A 22,392-nucleotide genomic window follows, 5' to 3' on the forward strand; every position below is an offset into this window, starting at 1 on the left:
TAAAGGCACAAATATTATCAGTTCCACTTGGAAAAATTTTGTCTGACAAAAGACCCAAAGACATTACTTTGACTATGCAAACTGTCATTAGAAGTACTTTACCTGCAGAATATAACATCCTGTGCAAACGGGGAGTTTTCTGGCTGTGTTCCAGCCTTGAGATGACTGACATTGAAGTATGAGAGTGTGTGATTGATGAAGCCATGCATGGTTCCATTTTGACTGTATGCGTATTGATACATAAGGCGTGGAATGAAATCTGATGTGACAGCAATTACAAAAGCCTGAGAGACAAAAAAACCCCAACCGAACAACAGCATCATGAATCTAGGTCTAACATGTTTCAGATTAAGTTAATTCAGGTGATAATTTTCATGTTCAAGTAAGTTTAGAGTGGTGATGAAGTGAAAGTTAAATGACCAGACCTGGTACACAACGTATACTTATATAAATGCACAGCAACCTGCTCTGTCTCTCCAGGGGAAGTTTGTAGTTAGGGAAGTGGAATATTTCTTAGAGCATAGAGCAGCAAAAGAAATCAATGTACTGTACATTTCTCCAGCTCTCCATCCATGGAGCCATTAGGAGGTTCATCACTAGTTTTAAACAACTACAAGAAGACACAATAACTAGCTGGTATAATTTAGAGTATAATTTGGTGTAGTTACACAGTGTTATCTGAGATACACCAGTTGAGTGTAAGGTAGTTATCCTCCATTTTCCCCTCTGCATCAGGATTTACACATCTGACATCTGTGGATCTCATGCTCATATAAAAATGGTATAATTTTGAAGTGAATCATACACAGAATTATCTAAATAATATCAATAAGAATTCATTAGATTCATTTAAAATGACATTTTATGCATGCATCAATATTCTTCAGATGGAGAAGCCGAACTGAACATTCAGTATTTTTTTTAATTGGTATGCACATATTTACATTTCTGTCAACAAAAATTAGCTAACTGATACTTTAATGGAATCCCCAGGAAATAAAAGTGTTCAGAGTTTTTTTGACGCAGAAAATAACCAGGGATCATAAATCTGCAAAGTGTTTTCAGATAAAATCAAGAGGCTGCAGAGTTTTGCTCATCCAGCACAGATCAGTGCTGGAAACCTGAAATCCATGCCTGACAGCAAAATTATGGGTATGTGCAGGGCTGCACAGACTTCCTACCTTAAATCCTGGAAACAGCCGAGCCATAAGTGAACAATGCTTCACCCAAGTCAAACAACACTTCTTCTCTGGAGGCATTATAATTCTCCCAGTTGTAATGATAGTTTTGCATACTGCTACAGAGTCCTGATGTGCTGGAAGCTTTTTTACTAGATACATTACATAACACCTCTGCACAAGTTTCCTCTTCAGTAGTGACAATCACCTGCCTTTCTAAAATGCTTTGATTCTTTTGCTATTTTATAATCGGACTCAATGACCTTAAGGGTCTTTTCCAACCTAAATGATTCTATTATTCCATGATCTGTGGGCCAAAACCCCACTAGACAGTATTATGATTAAATTCCTAGGGCTAAGTCTTTTTTATCTTAACGCATATACAGAAAAATTTTACTTAAGGAACACATGTAGGACAATAAACATAATATATCCGTATACCAGACATGCATTATATTCATGTAATCATTCCTGTTCCATGAAAGAATGTATTTTTCTGTTAAGAGTTTGTAGCCTGGGGAGTGTGTAGCCCAACTCAAAAAAAAAAAAAAAAAAAGCTACTCCTACAGAAATACTTACTCTGAGGGAGAAATTATGCTTAGGGATATAACCATACCTATATATATCAAAACAAATGCTAATGCTGTCTAGCTAAGGACTTTCTGCTCCTAGAATCTAGGATGTCATATTTGCATCCTTTTTATTCATACCAAAACTTATACTAGCAAAGTAACAGAAAAAGGCACGGGTATGAACGAGAAGTAGATCTTTGTCAATTATCTGAAGTGTTGCCTGCTTACAACCCCTTCACTGGTTTTCTTAAACAAATTAGTCTTCCTGTCCTACATAACACAAAGATAGAGAGACTGAGGTGAGTGAATGGTCATCTCACTTGTAATTAAATCGTTTTACACTTCCACAAGAATGAACTGGATAATTTAGATTTTATTGTATTTTGTAACAATTGAGAAAATTAGCCTTCCCTTTTAAATTAAGTTGGAGGGCCAATATAAGCTCCCAACATCATGGTTAGAAACTGTTGTAACCAAATACTTACATTAATAATAACTGAAAGCTTTCCAATACCACTCAAAATGTTATACCAAATTCCTGTAAGTGAAAAACAGAACTTATTAATTAATTTACTATCATTTTTCTTCTTCCTTATTGAATTGTTGGTGTTCACTGTAAAGTTTTTTCATTACTTACCTATATCTTTTGCTCTTACTGTGTCTGGCCTCCTCAGTTCAGTAACAAATTTTTTTGCATCAAGACGGACTTCTATGATGTTGTTCAGGAGAGCAAAGAGAGGTGCCAGAGGGAAGGAGGCAACAAAGAGTGTGACAAAGCCAAACTGGATAACTGGAAGAGAAATACGTAATGTTTTTTTGATATCTTCCAAAGACAGCTGGTAAATGCAGCTTACAGCAAATTGTTGATCAGCTTTGTGGGTTACAAAACCCATAAAACTCCACTTTACAATTTGGTCCTGGTAATAAATATCACAAAGAAAGGCTATGAAAGACAGAAAGTTTTGTCACTATGCTTTACAAATGTTTCTAATAAAGCTTCTAGTCTCTAGCACAAACACAAACCAACATAAATAATAAATTTAATAAGGGACAAAGTATTTGGGGTGTACTCTTCTGCATTTATACGTAATTAACTTATTACAACTGTGCTGTTCTTCCCTATCCTTTTGCCTGTAAGGAAAATTATACACAAGCGGGAGGAAAAAATCTACAAGGGGTCACTGTTTCTTCCCAGCATCCTTTGGAAAACTTGCTGGCAATCTATCAAGAGCAGGAAAAGAATAAGTATCTTTGTGGATGCACAAGCCTGTGGTGTCGTATAGCATTGCCATCCCTCCTTATGTCACTGATATCCTCCACAGTTCGAAAACTTCCTCTTTAAGTCCTAATAAAGGAGAACGGTATGGTCACTTTTTTTTTTTTTTTCCTGGGTTTTCAATTTGGGTAAAGTAGTTTGGAAGAAAGAAAATACTAGTCTACCGGTCCTAAAGAACAAGTAGTATTGCAATGAAGCACAGACCTCCTGAGTTCTCCATGCTTGCTAGAACAGATTCAAAACTAATAAGCGTGGCCTCTTCCATGGGGGGAAAAAACCAACCAACCAATAAACCAACCAAAGAACACAGTCTCACTTTGAAGTGGATGGCACAATTTGTATTATCTTGTTCCCAGTACTAGACTACTAAGACCACAGAGTTCACCTCATCACCCATAGTATAATGATATAAACAAAAAGACTATATTGTTTTCTGAGTGAATTGTGCCTCTTTTTCTAGGGCATAGGATGACCTGTCTTCATGCAAACAAATTACATTCCAAGCAGCTAAGGAACCAACATCACCCTGCAAAAGCACAATGCTCACACAACTCTTCTGACAACTCTCTGTGCTCTAGAGATGCTTAGAATAACGTAATAGAAAACCAAGTCCCTCCAAGCAGCTTCTTCAGTTTCTGAGTGGGCAGAGTATCCTTAATTCCCCCTTCTTTCAGTGGCACTTCAGGATCTACCTCTTCTGGGTATGATTAGAGTCTGAAAAGGGCTGACTTGTTTTGTTTTTTTTTCCCTCCAAGGCACTGAGGAATTAACAAATTCTTTAAAAGGCTGTGTCTTCCATGGAAAGCAGGAGGCATCAGTGGTGAATGTTACTCATGAGACTGGATCATTTCCTTGTAAAAATGCTACGTTATTTTAAAGTAATACTTCAGGGAAGTGAGAGAGGTTTATTACCCCAGGAAACTAATGAGGAGTAGAAGAAGATGAAAGAGACCAAAAAGCATGCTGCCCAAATGCAAATGCAGTAATCCAAATAAGATTAAACTAATAAATCTAACCTTGATTTACACTTCAGAATTAAATGAACAGTAGTAGAGAAAAAGAGTTGGTGTGTATGAGGCCCTATTTATTGTGGCTTCTTTTTTGGCAAATCCCTGTATAAGTTCTCTCTCCACTATGGGATGAAGCTGTTGCACTTTTTGTGAAAATCAGAGGTTTACATAGCACAACTCTTTACATTAAAATAATTTCCTTAGGCACTGTTTTCACAGACTATAACTAACTGATCAAACAGCTTTCTCCAGGATCTTCTCTTCCATGCATGTTTTTTGTGTGCAGATTGCAAGTTTTCTGACTGACATTCCTGATTTTCTCTTCTCAGTGACAGTATATTTGCCCAGTAAAGTATTATCTCTGTATTATATATATGGCCTTTTGATTTTCATTCTTGTTGTTTTTCTTTGAGATAAAGAGTATATCCTAACATACTCTAAGATGAAGCTTTTTCAAAGCATACAAACATCCTATCCTTGAAATTGTACTTTCCTGAATACTTTATGTTCAGAGTCAGGAAAAGGAATTAACAAGGAAATAAAAACAGATGTTAGAGTAATGTCCCAAAAAACTGTGAAATGCTAAGAAAAATACATAGCGCCAAAATATGCCTTATTTGGTTTTAAGTGAATTTCACAGGAATAGAGCTGGGAGTACTCTGGTTTTTAAAAAAAAAGAAAAAAGAAAAAAAAAAGATATATTTGCAGTGCTTTAAGTATAAACCACACACGTATTTGCTTTGATGTTGTTTGCAGCTCCTTTTGTTCATTGCCTGGGAAAATGCAGTTTAATTTTTTTTCAAGTTCATGAAAGAATGTTCAAGGTATGCAAAGGACTTCTGGACAATTTTGTAAATATGTCTTCATAGAAAACTCTATGCCAGAAGTGTTTGTGTGGCCATCTTGAAATCTCTTCAATCTTCTAGCCTTCTTTTTATGAAAGTGTGAATGATGCAAAAAGCAGGCAAACCCACACACACACCAAAGATGCCATAATTTAGATGGTCTTGTGTAGTAAACTAGCAAACAATCATTCAAAACAAGCAGTCTGTGAACATCCTCAGCAATTTGTTTAGTTCAGTCAGTATTTGTAGAAACAAGTATGTCAGCAAAACTGCACAGATTAAAAAGACAATAATCCCTGATGTACAGTCCAGGTCGCAGAAGCAATCTAGTCACAGCATTCTGGAGTTCTGTGGATGCCTGTCCAGTGACAGTGGAAACATTTACAATACTTTTAGGGCACTCACAAAGGCTGTTCCATCAAGGACAGCTGATGCTGAGACATCATATTTTTGGCTGAAGTACTTGACGGCAACTCTGGAATATCCTTTTTACATTCATGCTTATGTCACTTCTAGTGTTCACATACAACTCTACGATCCCCCGTAGGAGCCCAACCTGAATTGGGTGATTATTCTCCTGTGCTTTGAAGCAAAAGGCTAATGACTCTTGCACCAGGAGTTGGACCTCTGGATATCCAGCCTCTTTCATAGTTTTCCTACTTGCCTGGTAGGCCAGCCTGGAGACAACAGAGATGAACATCACCCAGCCTCATGGCACAAGCTAGTGAACAAAATGGTTGAAGGTTGTGCATAAGAGAAAGTCAAGTACATGGGAAATAACATCTTCTCCTGGGACAGAAGACTAGATGTGCTGTCAGTGACAGAGACTCTATTTCTGGTGAGCAAAAAACCCAACCCACATACTATTGGTGCCCAGGACAAGTCACCTTCACTGTTTGACTTATGCAGGAAAGAGGCAAAGGCCTTGGAGCCAGCCCATAAGGTTCTCAATACCTCATGTCAGCCCTGCAACATCTCATCCAGGCTTAGGCTGGCTGGACCCTGAGACAAAAACTGTAAAAGACAAACAGCATCAAGAGAAGTCTTTCAGACCACAGAAGTCCACTTTTCACAGAAGCTGTTCCTCTGTGCACAGGACCTGAACAGAACCTAACCCTGACAAAGAAAGACAGAGCACACTCTGCCCCTCTAACTCTGGCCTCCAAATTATGATTAAGAGGACAGATCAAGGATTTTAAATTATGGATCTGGAGAGTGCTGGCTAGTGTTCTTGTTAAGTAATAAAGAATCAGCCCCCAGCATAAAACCTTCCACAGTGAATATCACTCAAGTTCTACCAGATTTATACACTGACTAGTGTGAGTAACCATAGTATCTTTTACATCAAAACCTAACTTAAGAGAAGGTAATTGTTTATGATTCTGTTGCTTTTTTTCTTACTTCTCTATCAATAATATCTTTTGTATGTTCATGTGTTACTGGAAGCAAAAAATGGAAGAGTCACTGCTGTGCTAAGTGGCTTTCCAAGTCCTAAGAAGAAACTTTTTAATATACAGCCAAGCCTGGCTGAGAAACTAAGGGAAAGGTATAATTTAATACTCTTCGATAACAAATATATGCAACAAGCCTACACACAACAGGCCGAGTTGATATTTTCAAATCCATACTCATTACAGAGATTATAGAAAAATGCAGGTTCCTCTTCAATGATTCCTTTTTCTTTTCTTTTGCTGCCTCACACATTGTCTTTTTGATGGCTTTTCCTGCTTTAGGGGAAATTCTTCCCAACCTTTAAGATTAATCTTTATGGTAGCTAAAAACATTGGATCTGATAATTTTGTGCTTAAAATTCAAAAGGGAGTTTTGCCATTGATTTTTAACAGAAGCTGGATGATGAAACCCTTTATTATTATTTCTTTTTTGAGAAAAAATATTTTCAATTAATGGCCACATGAACCTTGGACTCTTAGAGGGACCGGATGAAATAAGAATATCAAAGTCATTGCTGTTGTCAGTTTCTTCTCAAGAAAACAGTAGTAGTATAAATTTCACACGTACACATGCATCATTTAGCTGGTTTTGGAGCCAATTTCATAGAGTTTCTTTCATTAGTGTTTATTGCTACTCCAAACATCAATTTCTTGCCAACTCCTATCACTGCAGGGTAGTTACACATGTTGCAAACTTGTTACCAGCTGGATGAGGAAATTGCTGTACATGCTACCTACTTTGGGAATGGATGTGGTCTGGTATATTGGGCTAGGTCATTGCAGAGTTTTAGAAACAGAAAGTGCAAACAAATTTGACATGTGTTAACAATGATAATTTATATTTCAGCAAAATTTTCTGATCATTCAGGATCATTAAGAGTGTCTCTGATTAAGAGTGTCTGAAGAAAGAAATACAAATACAGTTAACAATATCAAAACAAACAGTCACCAGAAATTTCACTGGTGCAAATCAAAACTATGTGCAGACATGCTATTGACTGACAAGGCCTGTTCAAGAAAGAAGTTCAGCACAGTCTGCTGACTGAAATCAGAGTTCAGATCACTGAAGAAATGACCCACAAAAGCTTTCCCCAAAGGAAAACTTAGAGTTTATTTGACATGGTGAATTGTTGGCCTCTTCCTCCCACGCCACTAGTATCTTTAAAATGCTCCTGAAGTCAATGGAAGTCTGCCTGACTAGTAGAATTCGGGGTTTACCGTCTGATGTTTTCTTTTTTTTTTTTTTTTAAGCTTTATATGTGGCTTTTACCTTAAAACTAAATGCCTTGATCATGATCCTTGTTCTATATTACACCAAAGTCATGAACTAAGTGTTTGATCTATGTTACATCAAAGTCCTGTATTTGATTTTGCTGGACCTGCTGCTAGTTAGATGTTTCATTTTCATAACTAACGACGGTTGAAATACCACTTTGCACAAGAATTGGAATCCATGAAACCATCATTCCTACCACTGGCTGCCCTGAATTTGCTCCAGTGTCTTGCTTCCACACTGCAGCTGCTGACTCTCCAACAATCATTCAGAACTATTGTAGCACAATTCTTCAAGAAAACTTGCATTATAATTCACAAGTAGGAGATTTTATCTATGAAAAGCAAATACATTTTTACCTCATATTTCCCAGCTCCGTCCTAGCTACCTATTTCATTATCTTTGTAAAGCCTTTTGTTTGAGAAAATCCTTGAGTTTAGTCTTTATTTAGGGCCAGGAAACATCCTAGTGACACAATTTTTGAGTCCAAAGCCTCAATATATCACCTTTCCTGTCTAAAACGGAAAAATGAGAAGTAGCCTTACTTCTCTGGGTAGACAGAGTTCTCAGCAAATTTGTGGGTTTGTGAATGGGAAGGAGGGACATGAAGTCAACAGGCCAGCAGAAAGTATTGTTTCCCCTTCTCATGATATCTAGTTCAAATTATGAGAAAGCTTCCTACAGCCTCTCAGCTACAAGGCTTCAGGCTTTCTGGTATAATAAATCAGAAGAAGAAATCTCAGCAGCTTTAAAATGGCTATTCCAAAACTGAAGTGGGATAGTTATCATCAAAAACTCCTTTACCTGTGGCATATCATACTACAAAACACATCCTGACATTGCTCCAAACACTATCCTTCAGACAAGTGGTGCCTCACCCAAGACTAATCTGCTTCATAAGAGAATGCAAACAGAACGTATGATTTGCCACACTGGGAGTGGGCCAGAATCCACAATTCCTTCAGAAAGGGCACATGCCAACCCTTTTGATAGAAATTAGTAGAGAAAACTCTATATGGGTACAAAAGGCAAGGACTGCCTGTGATTAGGGCACAGCCTAGGGAATGGCAGGCCTGGAGTCAAGAGTCTCAGCTTGGTCAGAGGTGTTCTGTGTAGTCTTAAAGATGTCACCCATCCTTAAAAGTAGGAGCATCCTGAAAGGACAAACCTGAATGTAGTGAATGGACACATGGGTACATAGTCTGTCCATGCCTGTCTCTGCCTGAAACCCCATCATCATCTGGATGGGGGAACCAAGAGGCTACAGTAAGCCCAGTTTTTTATTCAGCTGCTTCATACCTGGTTGAGCAGATAGCCACTGACACCAGTGGGAGCTTGCCTGAGTAAATCAGTGTGAAAATTAAGAACTAAGTTCTGAAGTTCAGAAGTTCTAAGTTCTGATATCTTGTTTAATATCTTTTTCAGTGATCTGGATGAGGGGATTGAGTGCACCCTCAGCAAGTTTGCAGATGACACCAAATTGTGCAAGAATGTCAATCTGCTTGAAGGTAGGAAGGCTCTACAGAGGGACCTGGACAGGCTGGATCAATGGGCCAAGGTCAGTTGTATGAGGTTTAACAAGGCCAAGTGCCGGGTTCTGCACTTGGGTCACAACAACTCCATGCAACGCTACAGGCCTGGGGATGAGTGGCTGGAAAGCTGCCTGGCAGAGAGGGATCTGGGGCTACTGGTTGACAGCTAGCTAAACATGAGCCAGCAGTGTGCCCAGGCGGCCAGTAAGGTCAACGGCATCCTGGCTTGTATCAGAAATAGTTTGGCCAGCAGGAGAAGGAAAGTCATCCTTCCCCTGTACTCAGGGCACATCTCAAATAGCGTGTTGAGTTTTGGGCCCCTCACTACAAGAAGGACATTGAGGTGCTGGAGCATGTCCAGAGAACGGCAACAAAGCCGGTGAGGGTTCTGGATCACCAGTCTGATGAGGAGTGGCTGAGGGAACTGGGGTTGTTTAGCCTGGAGAAGACGAGGCTGAGGGGAGACCTTATCACACTCCACAACTACCTGAAAGGAGGTTGTAGTGAGGTCAGGGTCGGTCTCTTCTGCTGAGTAGCAAGTGATAGGATGAAAGTAAATGGCCTCAACTTGCATCAGGGGAGGTTTGGATTGGATATTATGAAAAATTTCTTCACTGAAAGAGTGGTCAAGCATTGGAATGGGCTGCCCAGGCAAGTGGTAGAGTCACCGTCCCTGGAGGTGTTCAAAAAATGTGTAGATGTGGCACTTCGGGACATGGTTTATAGGCATGGTGGTGTTGGGTTGATAGTTGGGCTTGATGACCTTGGAGGTCTGTTCCAACCTTAATGATTCTATGAAACAGCAGTCAGATTTCTCTTTTCTCCTTAATATTATACCTCTTCTTATATCCCAGTCATTCTGCCTTTTTAAGCAATTCAGGAAAAAAAAAGCTTCCTCTGCATATGCTGCATTGTTTCCCATCCCTAACCCCTCTCAAATCAAATTTAGGAAAACAGGTAAATAACCTGTGTAACTGCCTCTTGCCTCGCCATTCCAGCATGATGCCCGTCACAGCAATCCCACTGACAGGTTCAATGCTGAGCTGCACAAAGTTCTTCCTCTCAGCGTGGGTGCTCTGAGTCACTCTGCAGTGAATCTGACAGCTGAGTGCAGTGATACGGACCTGGGGCAACAAGCAGGCTAGGGAGGTGCAGCTTGGGTTTCATTTGCTGTGCATTTGTCTTGAATCCCACAGGCGGGGCATAGCTCACTGTGGCACACTACAAGGCTTAGTGAGCTATTCTTGAGAAGCCAATTCTCCTGTTGTAAACAAATGTTTAGATTACTAATTCATCCATTCATTTGCAGGGCATCTATCCAATTATCCCTGAATGACATCAGGGTGAGGCACTCAACATTGTTTATCATCTAGACACAAGGGACTAATCTAAAATACAGGCTTAGTGTCCAGTGATTTATAACGTCTGTAGCTTAGACCCTGATGTTACAAGTTATTCCGACAAAGCAGACCTTTGCATCTAACTGGTGTCCTCATCAGTGAATCAGGGGTGATCTCCTACACAGATATCTTCAGTCAGGGTGATGACAGCATCACAGATGCTATGGGAGTTTGCCATAGGTAACAGAGAGTGGAAAGAGCTTCCTCCCACACCTGGATGCTTTGGTCCAACTACAATTAGGAGAAAGCACCAGTATATAATGTTTGGAAAGTAGGAGATTCTAGTTCATAACACACTCAAGGCTCCATCCTGCTTCTGTATCAGTCAGCCACACTTCCTGGTTATCACAAAGCTTACTCAGCAGTCTCTGGCCATTATAACTAGGAGGAAGTCTGGCTCCTCCTTAACCTGCTAGTGGCTTTCACTGTAATTAGCCATTCATGCTGCAACTGATTGCGTGCTTCAGCTCCTAGAATAAGTAAGATCAACTACGACAGATGTGCAAAGACAAGAAATTAAATATTTATAGACAGTTTTATTTATTCTGTTGGTTTATTACCAATAAGTAAAGGTCCTCATCCTTAGAGAGAACTAGCTAACAAGGAAATTTTGGATGTTGAAGTGCAGACATTTATGAATTATGCCTGAACATAAAAACATATGAAAATGTTTACAAGGGGAAATGTCTATAATTTTTTCACCATTGTTTAACTCAAAAATTGCGAAGAAGTTTGCTTAAAGTTTCCAGGAGGAAAAATAATTTTGGGCTGAAGTAATGCATGGAAAAAGTCAATCCTGAAGGAGAATTTTTCAACAAAGTATCATCATGTGCAGAAGGGGATAAAGTAGTAGAGGCTGCAACACACATCCAGATGCTAAGGTGAGTTAAAACAATTGAGAGGGAGATGATGGCAAGTGAGGGTTTCTTTTTGTCAACTTAATGGCACTACAGAGGGCAAGATTCAGATCCACAAACATAACCATAAAAGAGATCTCTGAATCTGCCATTATATAAAGCACCTCACTTACATACTTACATATTTACATAAATCCACCACTATATAAAATCCCATTTAGAAATATATATCTATAACCAATACAGCTATTTTATATATATAGAGATAAACCATATATGCTATTCAATTTTTTTTGTCATAAAATGCATTCTCTTTCCGATGTTTTGACAATAGTGGCTTGTTAAAACAGGAGTTGTCACATACAATATTTAACAGATGTCTGGTTTTAGATAACATGACCATTGACAAGCTGTGGTTCTCACATGCCCTAAAGCTTGGGTTTACCTAGATTATTTCTCCTCTTCCTCTTCCCCCACCCATACCATTCCCAGTTTCTCCTCCCCTGCCTCTCCAGGGTCTACTCATCAGGCAGCTACAGGGCTGAGGTGAAATTTTGGTTTGCATCTGGTGCAAAGGGCCTGCCTCTTACTTACTCCCTAGCATTCCTGTGTGCTGCTTCCTCTCAGGTTCATTCCCTTGAAGACAGTTGAAGTTGGCTTGTGCCCAGGGCTGCAAGACTGAGTTATTTGGTGATTATTTGCATTTCTATCCTCCTGGGTTCTGTCGAAGTCATAGACATACTCCTTGGAGTTCATAATAAACACACTTCAGAATGGGAAAGAAAGCATGTATGTAATTCACTTTGGAATTCTCTGTCAGATGCTTCATATTTGTCCTCAGCTAATTCATCTGTAGTGTACTCCTTTATCTCAGTGTTTGACCTGCTCCTGCAGGATCAGTGGATGAGTGTAAGTGGATGCAGGGAGATAATTGTGATCAAACAGTCTCAGTGAAAGCTGACAGGATGCAACAGAGGATTTCTTACAAAGCAGAATTATACCAAAAAATGCCTATTTGTTGGGTTTGCTCTCTTTATGCATTCATACAGGCCAGATACTGTACTCAGAATTTCAAAGATAATTTCATAAGTATCAGTGCAACTTTGGACAATGGAGTTACATTTTCTAATGAGCAATGTGCACTCAAGATGCCAAAGGGACCAGGTTTCCAAATTATAACTACTGAGGACAATGACACAGTGCCAAACAGGTTAAAATGAAAAGAAATTATTCATGATATCTTATTTGAACAAACTCAGTGTTTTAAAGTTTCTTTCTTGACTCTTGGCTTCCTGATAGCAGAAAACACTCTAATGCTCCGTCTCAAATGAGTTACAGTGGACAGACTGACCTCAGATCCTAAATCAGAAAGTCTTTTAATGTTATACAAATGATGGATCAAGTCACTAAGATGACAGGATTCCACACTTGCAGATAATACAAAGTGCATACAGTTCCACTCTGACAGACATTGCATCTTGAGAGAGGTATTTCTGTGAAGCAGCAGATCCAGCTCCTGGATCCCACCTAGTGGAAATCAGGAACTGCTCTCTCCCTGATGGTGTGGTTATGAAATATATAACTGGTGGCATCTTGCCATTTCGAGAAACGATGCCAGTTCCATCTGGGTTTCCACCAACATACTTATCTCCTGTAATGTGGAAAAGCAAACGGTGGAGCAACCTTGAAAAAGTACTGATCTCTGCCATAGTTTATCAGCAGTTTAAGTAATTGTGAAAATCAGTGACCACATACGTAAACATAGATGATATACACATGGCGGGCACCAGATTTACAAAATTAGAACACTATTGACTTTAATAGAATTGCTTCTACTTTACACAGGTTTGAAAGGTGACAAAATGTTGGGAGTGCATATCACTAGTGACATCAGTCACTCCAGAAGGGTGATGCATGCAGAGGAAATATGCACATGGTATTTAAAAAACTAAAGAATGTGCTGGTTAAAGAACTGGTGTGAAAGGTGGGAGACTGAGAAATAATTCCCAAGTGTGCCCTAGATTTCTTTAGAAAGTGTGGCCAACTCAGCTGACAGAGAAGCTCTTATAGGCTGAAGGTTCTCTCCTGTTGTATATGCATGTGGATTTTAATTTAAGCATAGCTGGGAATACTGTGTACATGATTCAACATCATTTAACATTCAGTCATGAACTAAGTCATCTAAAAAGATATTCCTACAGCTTTTTGTTGTAAAGGGTAATTCACTTCTACAAGAAAATACACATTTATATTTTTGTAATCTACATATTTTTACTATATTTGAAATATTAATGAGCAATTTTAAGTTTGGGAGGAGTTACACCCGATGGTTCTGCTGTGGTTGAAAAGGACCTCAACAAGCTGGAGAAATGGTCTGAAAGGAATCTCACAAAGTTCAGCAAAAGAAAGCGCCAAGTCTTATTCCTGGAGAGGAATAACCTCAAGCACCAGTAGATGCTAGGAACTGGCTAGCTGGGAAACCCCTTGCAAAAAAGGGCCTAGGCAGCCTGGTGAACAGCATGTTGAACATGAACCACCAATGTGCCATAGCTACAAGAAGGCCAATAGCCTTCCAGGGTGCATTAGGAAGAGCATTGCCAGCAGTTCAAGAGAGAGGATCCTTCCCCTCTACTCAGCACTACTGTGATCATACCTGGAGTGCTCTTTCCAGTTCTATGCTCCCCAGTACAAGAAAGACATGGACATACTGCAGTGAATCCAGTGAAAAAACACGAAGATGATTAAGGGATCGGACGACTTGACATACAAGGAGAATCTGAGAGAGCTGGGATTGTTGTACCACAGGAAGAGAAGGCCCAGGGATCTTACCAATGTGTTCAAATACCTCTTGGGTGGATTAAGGAAGACAGAGCTAGACTCTTCTCAGCGGTGCCCAGAGAAAGGACAAGAGGTAATGGTCACAAAGTGAAATATAGGAAATACAATTTAAACACAAGAAGAAACTTTTTTACTATAAGGGTGATCAAATACTGGAACAGGTTGCACAGAGAGGTTGTAGAGTCTACATCCCTGGAAATATTCAAAACCCAGCTACAGAAGTGGACAAGTCCCTGAGCAAGCTGCTTTAGCTGATCCTGCTTTGAGCACAGGATTGGACTAGATGATCTCCAGAGGTCCCTTCCAACCCTAGCTATTCTGTGATTCTGTGGCTGTATGATTTCTATGCACTGTTCTCAGCTGGGAACACTGGACTCTCACATTATAAGTATTAATAGACTTATCATTGTTGCTGTGCTGGTAACGTGGCAGTCTCATAGGCCTGCTGTCTTGCATGTAATTTCTGCAAAGCTACAAGTGTTTTGGGTTTTTTCCACCCTTTATCATGCCAAATCACACAGTCATATGATAGATGGTGACTGGTCCTATGTAAAACTATGGTTATTGCAGAAAGGGAAAGGGAATTTGGAAAACTTACTCATTTCCATGTATTCTGGAGTCAGCCCTGTGAAAGGTTCCAAGATGTAGTCAAGATCCCATTGCTGAGGGTCCTTTGATTGATTGGTGTCCATTTCCTTCGGCTCAGTTCTTTCATCCTTCAGCTTCCTGAAGAGCTTCTTTAGCTTCCTGAGGAACAAAACTTCAGGTTGAACCAACTCTTTTTTTCTCCCTACAACATATGGCCCAAGTCTTTGTGCAGCAACACAAAATATATATCACGTTACTTTTGTGTCCCATAGGTTTAGTTCACACTATCCTCTGAAGTTCTGATGATGCTTATTGCCAGGTGACAGGCTGCTGGGACCAGCAGTTTCTGTGTTTCTGTGTCAAGAGGAAAGTTACAACAACATAACACTAGAGTTGAACCCAGTACTTTTTCATAATTGTTTCTCTCTAGATATAAGTTGAATGGGCATCTTCCTGAAACTCAAGCACCTTGGACATAAATAATGTTAGTAATAAGTAATACTCTCAAAATCAACACACTGGGCACCTCTCCCTCAGGAAAGAAACAAAGAAAGAAAAAAAATACCAGAAGCTTATGTGATGCCTTCATACCACATATCTAGCACAGGTGCACTTTTATCTCAGCATGAAACTTGGGAACTTCCAATATAGTACACTTTTAAGGTCAAAATGAGCACAAGTCTTATGAGGAGTGACTGAGGGAACTGCAGTTGTTTAGTCTGGAGTAAGGGAGGCTGAGGGGAGACCTTATTGCCCTTGACAACTGCTTGACAGGAGGCTGTAGTGAGGTGGGTGTTGGTCTCTTCTCCCAGGTAACAGGCAGCAGGACAAGAGATAATGGCCTCAAGTTGCGCCGGGGAGGTTTAGTTTGGACATTTGGAAAAATTTCTTCACTGAAAGCATTGGAACAGGCTGCCCCAGGCAAGTGGTTGAGTCCCCACCCCAGGCGTATTTAAAAGATGGGTAGGTGTGGTGCTTAGGGACATGGTTTAGTGGTGGAACGGCAGTGTTAGGTTAATGGTTGGACTTGATGATCTTAAAGGTCTTTTCCAACCTAAATCATTCTATGATTCTATGATTCTATCATATATTGCTAATCAGAGAGGGTACAAGAATGTACTGATTCCTAAACCCTTATGAACATTTTAGCAGAAAAACTGCCTGTTGTTCAAAGCAAAAGGAAACGAGCACCTCTGCTAATAAATCTGCAGCACCAAAATAAGGAAGTATCTCCAAGATACTGGTAGGTCCAAAGCTATTTAGGACTCTAAAAATTAATGTTATTGACTTAAATCCAGCCCTGTGAACACCAGAAACACCTGCAGCTCTTCAGGTTCCAGTGCTCTGTTGCCACAAGCACACATAACTGAGTTTATCTAAATAGATAAAAAAAGATGCTGCTTGTGGACCCTTGAATGGGAAGCACTCTTTTCTTTAACCAAAATGATGCTACAACTAATGAAAAATAATAAAATATGTACCTATGAAATTTTAAGTATAAGCAATGTCTTAATTTTACTAATGGCCTTTCATCCTGGAGAAACACAATTCCCTTGCTTCTACCTAACATGCAAACAGGGTGCAAACTAACAGAGAGAATCAGATTCATGAGAGAGTTTCAGTAAGGGCAGTAGAATTTGGTCTCAGAGAGGTCTATCATTCCTGTCATGCACAAACAGAAATCCTACCTTAGTTACTGCGAATTCAGTAACAAATTATTGCTAGAAAAGTATTACTTGGGATATGTGCAGCAACAGCTTCTTCGGTACACCACAATGCTGCCCATACTGGAACTCACGGGGGAAGATGTGGAACTCACTGGAACTTCTCTTGCAAGTTTATTCCCAAGCCACTGGAAACTACAGAATTCTATAACTACTAACATCAAAATCAAAACATTTATGGAATGTTTATATGAGAAATATGTATTTCTGAAGTAATTTTTTTTCTGAGAGTTTACTGATCACGTATAAGGCAAAGTATGAAGATTTATGTAGACTCTGAAAAACCTAATTCACCAGGATGCTTTTATGTACTTGTACAACCACATAATCTTCCTTGAAATATTTCTCATAAGAGTTTTAGAGGTTCTGAATTCTCCTTCAGATATGCTGCCCTGTGTATAAAGGTGGAACACTGAGTTAGCTCACAACCACTGTTATAGTGAGACTTTGAAATTCCTGATTTCAGTCAGGAAATGTTTCTGCTACACGAAAAGTATATGTCTTACAAGACCAACAATGCTAGAGAGTTTTCACTGCCTCTGAAGCCGAAAAGAAAAACTGTTTCCTACCATTTCTGAAGTAAACACAGATCAGTTATGTCTCCCAGCTCCCGTAGATCACAAGAGGTTGTATCAGAGGTTCTCATTTTGATCATATTTTACAATGACATTGTCCATTTTGGTCAGACTATAAATTACTCACATGGGTAAGCAATTATTTGTGCAAATATTTCTTTGGACCTCAGTAGGAATAATAGTATCAATCACTGAAACACTGATATGAGGATACAAATTTCACGACACTGACAAATACATGAATTTCGTAAGTAGTATAATCCCAGAGTACTTCTAAAAGAAGAGTAAAGTATTCCAAATGCCCTCCACAGATGACATTTTAAATGCATATGCAACAATAACTTCATGCTATTTTACACATTAAGAAATTCCCATGGAAAAATGCAATAAAATGAGATATTTCTTCAAAATCAAGGAAGTAAAATACAGTTGAATTAGCATAAAACATCAAGACTTATTTTATGTCTTCATTTTGCAGATGAATTTTATCTTTCACAAATATGCACAACATTATTTTATAGTTCTTCACATATGTGCCATATGAGTGAAAATCCAGACTAATTCCAGTAATGTTTTGCCAGTAGTGTAAGCAGGGCTCTCCCACAAACTTTTCCCCCACAGCCTGAGATAAATCCTTTGAACTAGAAGTGTGTGGCCTGGAGACAGGAGTGTATGAGGAAATGGTAGGGGTTTTCATTTATACCTCCAGTTAAGCAGAACCACTTTCTCAGACCCTAACTTAAGTAGCAGGGCAAGGCTAGCTGGCAAACACACTAAAGGCTTTTCTGGGTAGGTTTATTGCTTTGTTCCTGAGTATACACTGAGCCACACAGGAACATTGTGTCACCACATAGCACAAGGCTCTATAGAAGCCTGGAAATGACCACAGTGGCTGCAAAATTTTGACCAGACTAGAGTGTACAGGACCTACTCAATTTCATCTGCAGTACAGAGGAAACGGGGATTTGCAGACACTCTTAAAACAGATCTAGATTGCATCAGGCCCTGTCAGTCCCGGGATCACAAAGCTGCAAAAATGAACAGATCAACTCCAGCTTTTGTTCTAGGTGCAGCTAAGATGTAGCTCATAAGCCTGATGGTGACATCCTCAGCACTTTGGCAATACCCAGATATATTGGGGCTAACCAAATACTTTCAGTATCCAGAACTTTGAGTTTACACAGTTCTAATAAAAGGGTGGGGAGATTTAATATACTTCACAAGAAAGGTTTAGATGGATCCTTACAAAGACATTTACCACCTACATCATGCAAACTCAGCCATTTCAAGCCACTAAAATTTCCTTTCTCCCCCTCTGCTTTTATGGCAATCAAGGGAGCTTGTCTATGACAGAGGTGATGTAGTATTCAGAGGGTAGGAGTCTGGGGGCAGGATTTGAAACAATCAAAGAATTCCCAGGATGGTCTTCCAGCATATCCCAATTAATTTCCTAATGTGAGGGACTCTCAGAGGACAGTGAACAATAAGTTCAAGACAGTGCTCATTTCTGTTCCAATAAAATGATACGAGCTATAAATGTCCCTCACATTTCCGTGGGCAGATGAGATTGAAGATCATCTCCCTGTCACTGTGCAGCAGCTGAGATAAAATTTGGGTGTGTTTAGATGTGAAGTCTGTACATGTGTGATCTAATCCTCTGGTTATAGCACCACGGAGTAGAGTTATGGAGTTTAATGCATATACATAAGTCCCCTGAGAACCCAGTAACTAAAACAATAGTTGTTGTTTTTAATGTTTATTTGGGAATACACTATTCCAGGGCTCAGTTATTCAGAAAAATTTTTAAACTTTCATCTGGCTATCTATAAGCCAGGCATGAGGAGTGGCACCTTTAGCCATTTTGAGTTAAGCTTTGAAGAGTGTTCTCATTTTTATTTTTATGTAATTTTTAAAGGATCAGCTAACTGAAAGCAAGCCAAACTAATTCTTTCATATTTTCCACAAAAAAATGTACCTTTGTGTCATATCCAAGCATGTGAAGTTTCAGACCAAACAGAAATGTGTCAGAAAGTTAAAGGAACAGATAACAGGGATTTGCGCAATGTTATTCCCCAGCTATACAGCAGTAGGGCAATGAAAATGAGTTTTGCAGAACTCTATAGCTGCACACATGATTGTGTTGTTAAAACTGAGTAAGATTTTAAATGCACTTCTGTGAAACCTATTTTTTAATTACTCAGATTAACATTTTTAAACAAAGTTGTCAGACAATGATAATTAAGAGTTATTTTCATTTCTGATTTCTGCATGCCAGACAGCCCCAACAGTGAGAAAGATGTAGGTTTTCCCATTCAGGATGAGCCTCTGAGAAGCTTTGTGCTGAAGAGGCACATGCAGAAAAGTTTCATGGCCCCGCCAGTAGCCATATGAATCTGAACAGAGAAAACTGTAGAACTGTAGAATAGCCATTATTTCTGGACCTTTTGCTAGTGAATATCAGAAAGCAAGATATATTCTTGAGATGACTGAATATCATGAAAGAAGAATGTATATATGACCAGGGAGAAAGAAAATTAAGAACAAGTTTTTGTCAGAAAGTTATGTCTAGAGCATTTAAAAATGATGCTGCAGTTTCTCACAAGGGATTGGCACCAAACTGTTGTGTTAGATGAGAGGTATGAACATGGTTTAATTATGCTGTTTGTAATTCCTAATATAACCAATAAACATCCCATTATGCAAGGTAATCAGCATCTGAAGGGAGCATAAAATCACGACAGGAAAATGCCCCACCCCTGAAGAACCCACAAGATTTTGAGAACAAAAAAGATGAGGAAAAGAAGAGAAAAATCAAAATCAAGTGATCCTGGCTGCGCTGCAAGCAAGCACATGGTGCACTTACATGAAGCCTCCTTTAAAAAAAAAACAACAGACAGATGATTAGATGATTCAACAGTTGCTCTATTTATACAGTGAAAAGGAGTAGCAGGATTTGGAGAATCTAGGAGAATACATGAAGATTACTTGGGAAAAATGAGAAATTTGTGAAGTCAGACAGGGTGGAACATACAGAAGCTGGAGAGGCAGGGCAGCTGGGAGACAGGCTGAAATAGGACAGATGCAAGAAAATTATTTTGTTGGCGCAAGTCTTTGTGTCTTTGGTGGATGTGCAGTCCTCATGATGTATATCCACCAGAGGTTTCCCGAAAGATTGGAACTGAGGACCAGTTTACCAATTTCTCAGGACTCTCAGTTAACAAATGCCCTTGGATAGTACAAAGGCAGATCACCTGTGGCAGTCACCAAGAACTGGATTTGAAGTATTGCAGTGAAATATTTGCTGGAACAGAGAAGCAGATGGAGACTCTACATAAAAAGACAGAAAAGCCCTAGAATCCAGTTGCCACAGATGAATGATATATCAGGTGGTTTTTAAGGCTATCTTTCCCAGTTGATGTTTTTTCCTTTGTAGCGTGATAGAAAAAAGGACAGGGAGAAAGCTATACAGAAAAGACCATTAGCTTGAGTAGCCAGAGCACTTGTGTCTAGAGAAAAGGAGGTGCAGAGACTCAGATTCTTGTGTCCTTGCCTGTAATTTTGTTTGCTGCTTTGGGGAAGCAGCACTGAAGGTCCAGGCTTTTCTTCAGTCATATTCCTACAGTCTGTTCCTGTAAGGAGAGACCTTCTATTCACAGGTAGGAGGTACAAGAAGGAGGCAGGGGGAGAACGAAAGGACTTTAATCTGTTATCCTGTTCCACAAATGTCTGGTATAGTCATGCCTCCCTGACACACTCAGACCTCTTGGAATCTACATGAGTTTCAGTTGTGTTTGGGATTTATTGATTTCTCAAACAGAAGAAAACAATAACCAAAAACAGGAAAGAAAAAAAAAAAAAAGAGTAAACCCCCAGCCCATTAATTAAGAATAATTTTTTTAAAGGTGAAATGCAACATAAAAGATAATAGCTATGATAGGGTGTCTTTAAATTGATTTTATTAACTCTTGGTATTCTCATCCAGCATAGTTAAATACATTTTGAAGTAAGTGATGGAAACCGATGTTGGATAAAAAGGCCAAAATCATGGCCCCGCTAAAGTCAATGAGATATTTGCCATTGACTTCAATAGGGCAAGGATTTCACCCTAAGGGTTTATTACCAAGGTCAAAGACAGAGGGTAATAAAATAACCACACGGAATTTTTCAGTAAGTTCAGAAAAACAGAACTAAAGAAAAGGAGTCTTAAAGGAACTCTAAGTTAAGGCTCTCAAGCCCTGCAGCCTTTTAGGGTCAATTCCTGTGGCAACAGTAAAAGAATTATGGTATGTAACACATCTGAGTGAACTGCGGTATATTTATGTCTGTTAAACTTGTGAATCCCAGTCCCACAGAACACAGATTTCAATTCCAGAAGGCTTAATTTTCCATAATTCAAGTGTTGTTGCATTTTCCTAGCTGTTTTGTTATCCTTGGGTGCAGAAACTGAAAAAGAATTCACAGAAAGGTTTAGAAGACCAGCCCATCACCTCTGTCATAACTGTGCAACAGTTTCTCCAGAAATGTTGGACAAAGCAAGGATGTGTCACAGTGACCCCAAATAATGCAGGGCTGCCATCTGAAGTTTAACTCCATAGCTCTTCAGCCAGCACTGACTGTGGATAAGCCAGAATGAAAACACTGAATGATGATCCCAATTGTGGCAACATTTGGGGCGCTAGAGACGTAATGGATGGCTGTTGCTTATAAACTCAGTCTATCATCTACTTAGTAGCATTTCTTGAAGGAAAGAGACAGCAAATGGGAGTAAGGATTTGTGATCTTCTGCAAAGCAATTACAATGCTCTGGGTTTTATTGTGAATGAAATCAGAAGGTTTTCTGAAAATAATCCTGAAATCCGGAGATTTCAATAAGGAAGAAACCTTTTGATCTGGGTCATCATATAGCCTAGCAGAGAGATACTTCCATGTTACAGACATATAGAGGACAGTTCCAGATTCTGAAGAACAAATTACCATTTATGATAGTCCCTTCTGCCTCTCCATATGGGTAAGCTTGTTTGCAGCACTTGTACTCAGCCCCCAGCGAAAATACAGGGAGCCAATGGAAGCCTCTGGCTGCAGGCAGTGCCACCAGCTGGCGCTGGAAACGGACACCAGCAAGGGCAACACCTGCATAAGATGTGACCAAGTGGACTACCTACTCTGCCTGGTGGCAGAGCTGCGAGAAGAGGTAGACAGGCTGCGGAGCATCAGAGAAGCAGAGCAGGAAATAGACTGGTGGAGCCGCACCCTGTCCTCCCAGATATCTATGC

The 22,392-nt window shown here is 39.5% G+C and overlaps 1 protein-coding gene across 1 annotated transcript in view; it reads right to left on the reverse strand.

Annotated features, from left to right (window-relative positions):
• ANO2 (anoctamin 2) overlaps window positions 1–22,392 on the reverse strand; it is a 198,376-nt gene that overhangs the window by 7,444 nt on the left and 168,540 nt on the right. Inside the window, exons 20-23 of the mRNA XM_035892080.1 lie at window positions 14,831–14,979; window positions 2,388–2,540; window positions 2,236–2,288; window positions 103–284 (exon numbers count right to left, since the gene is read on the reverse strand). Of these exons, the coding sequence (XP_035747973.1) occupies window positions 103–284; window positions 2,236–2,288; window positions 2,388–2,540; window positions 14,831–14,979 (537 nt within the window). The remainder of the gene's footprint in view (window positions 1–102; window positions 285–2,235; window positions 2,289–2,387; window positions 2,541–14,830; window positions 14,980–22,392) is intronic.

The sequence above is a fragment of the Egretta garzetta genome, unplaced genomic scaffold (genome assembly GCF_000687185.1).
Source record: "Egretta garzetta isolate BGI_Z169 unplaced genomic scaffold, ASM68718v1 scaffold293, whole genome shotgun sequence".
In the NCBI taxonomy this organism is placed as follows: Eukaryota; Metazoa; Chordata; class Aves; order Pelecaniformes; family Ardeidae; genus Egretta; species Egretta garzetta.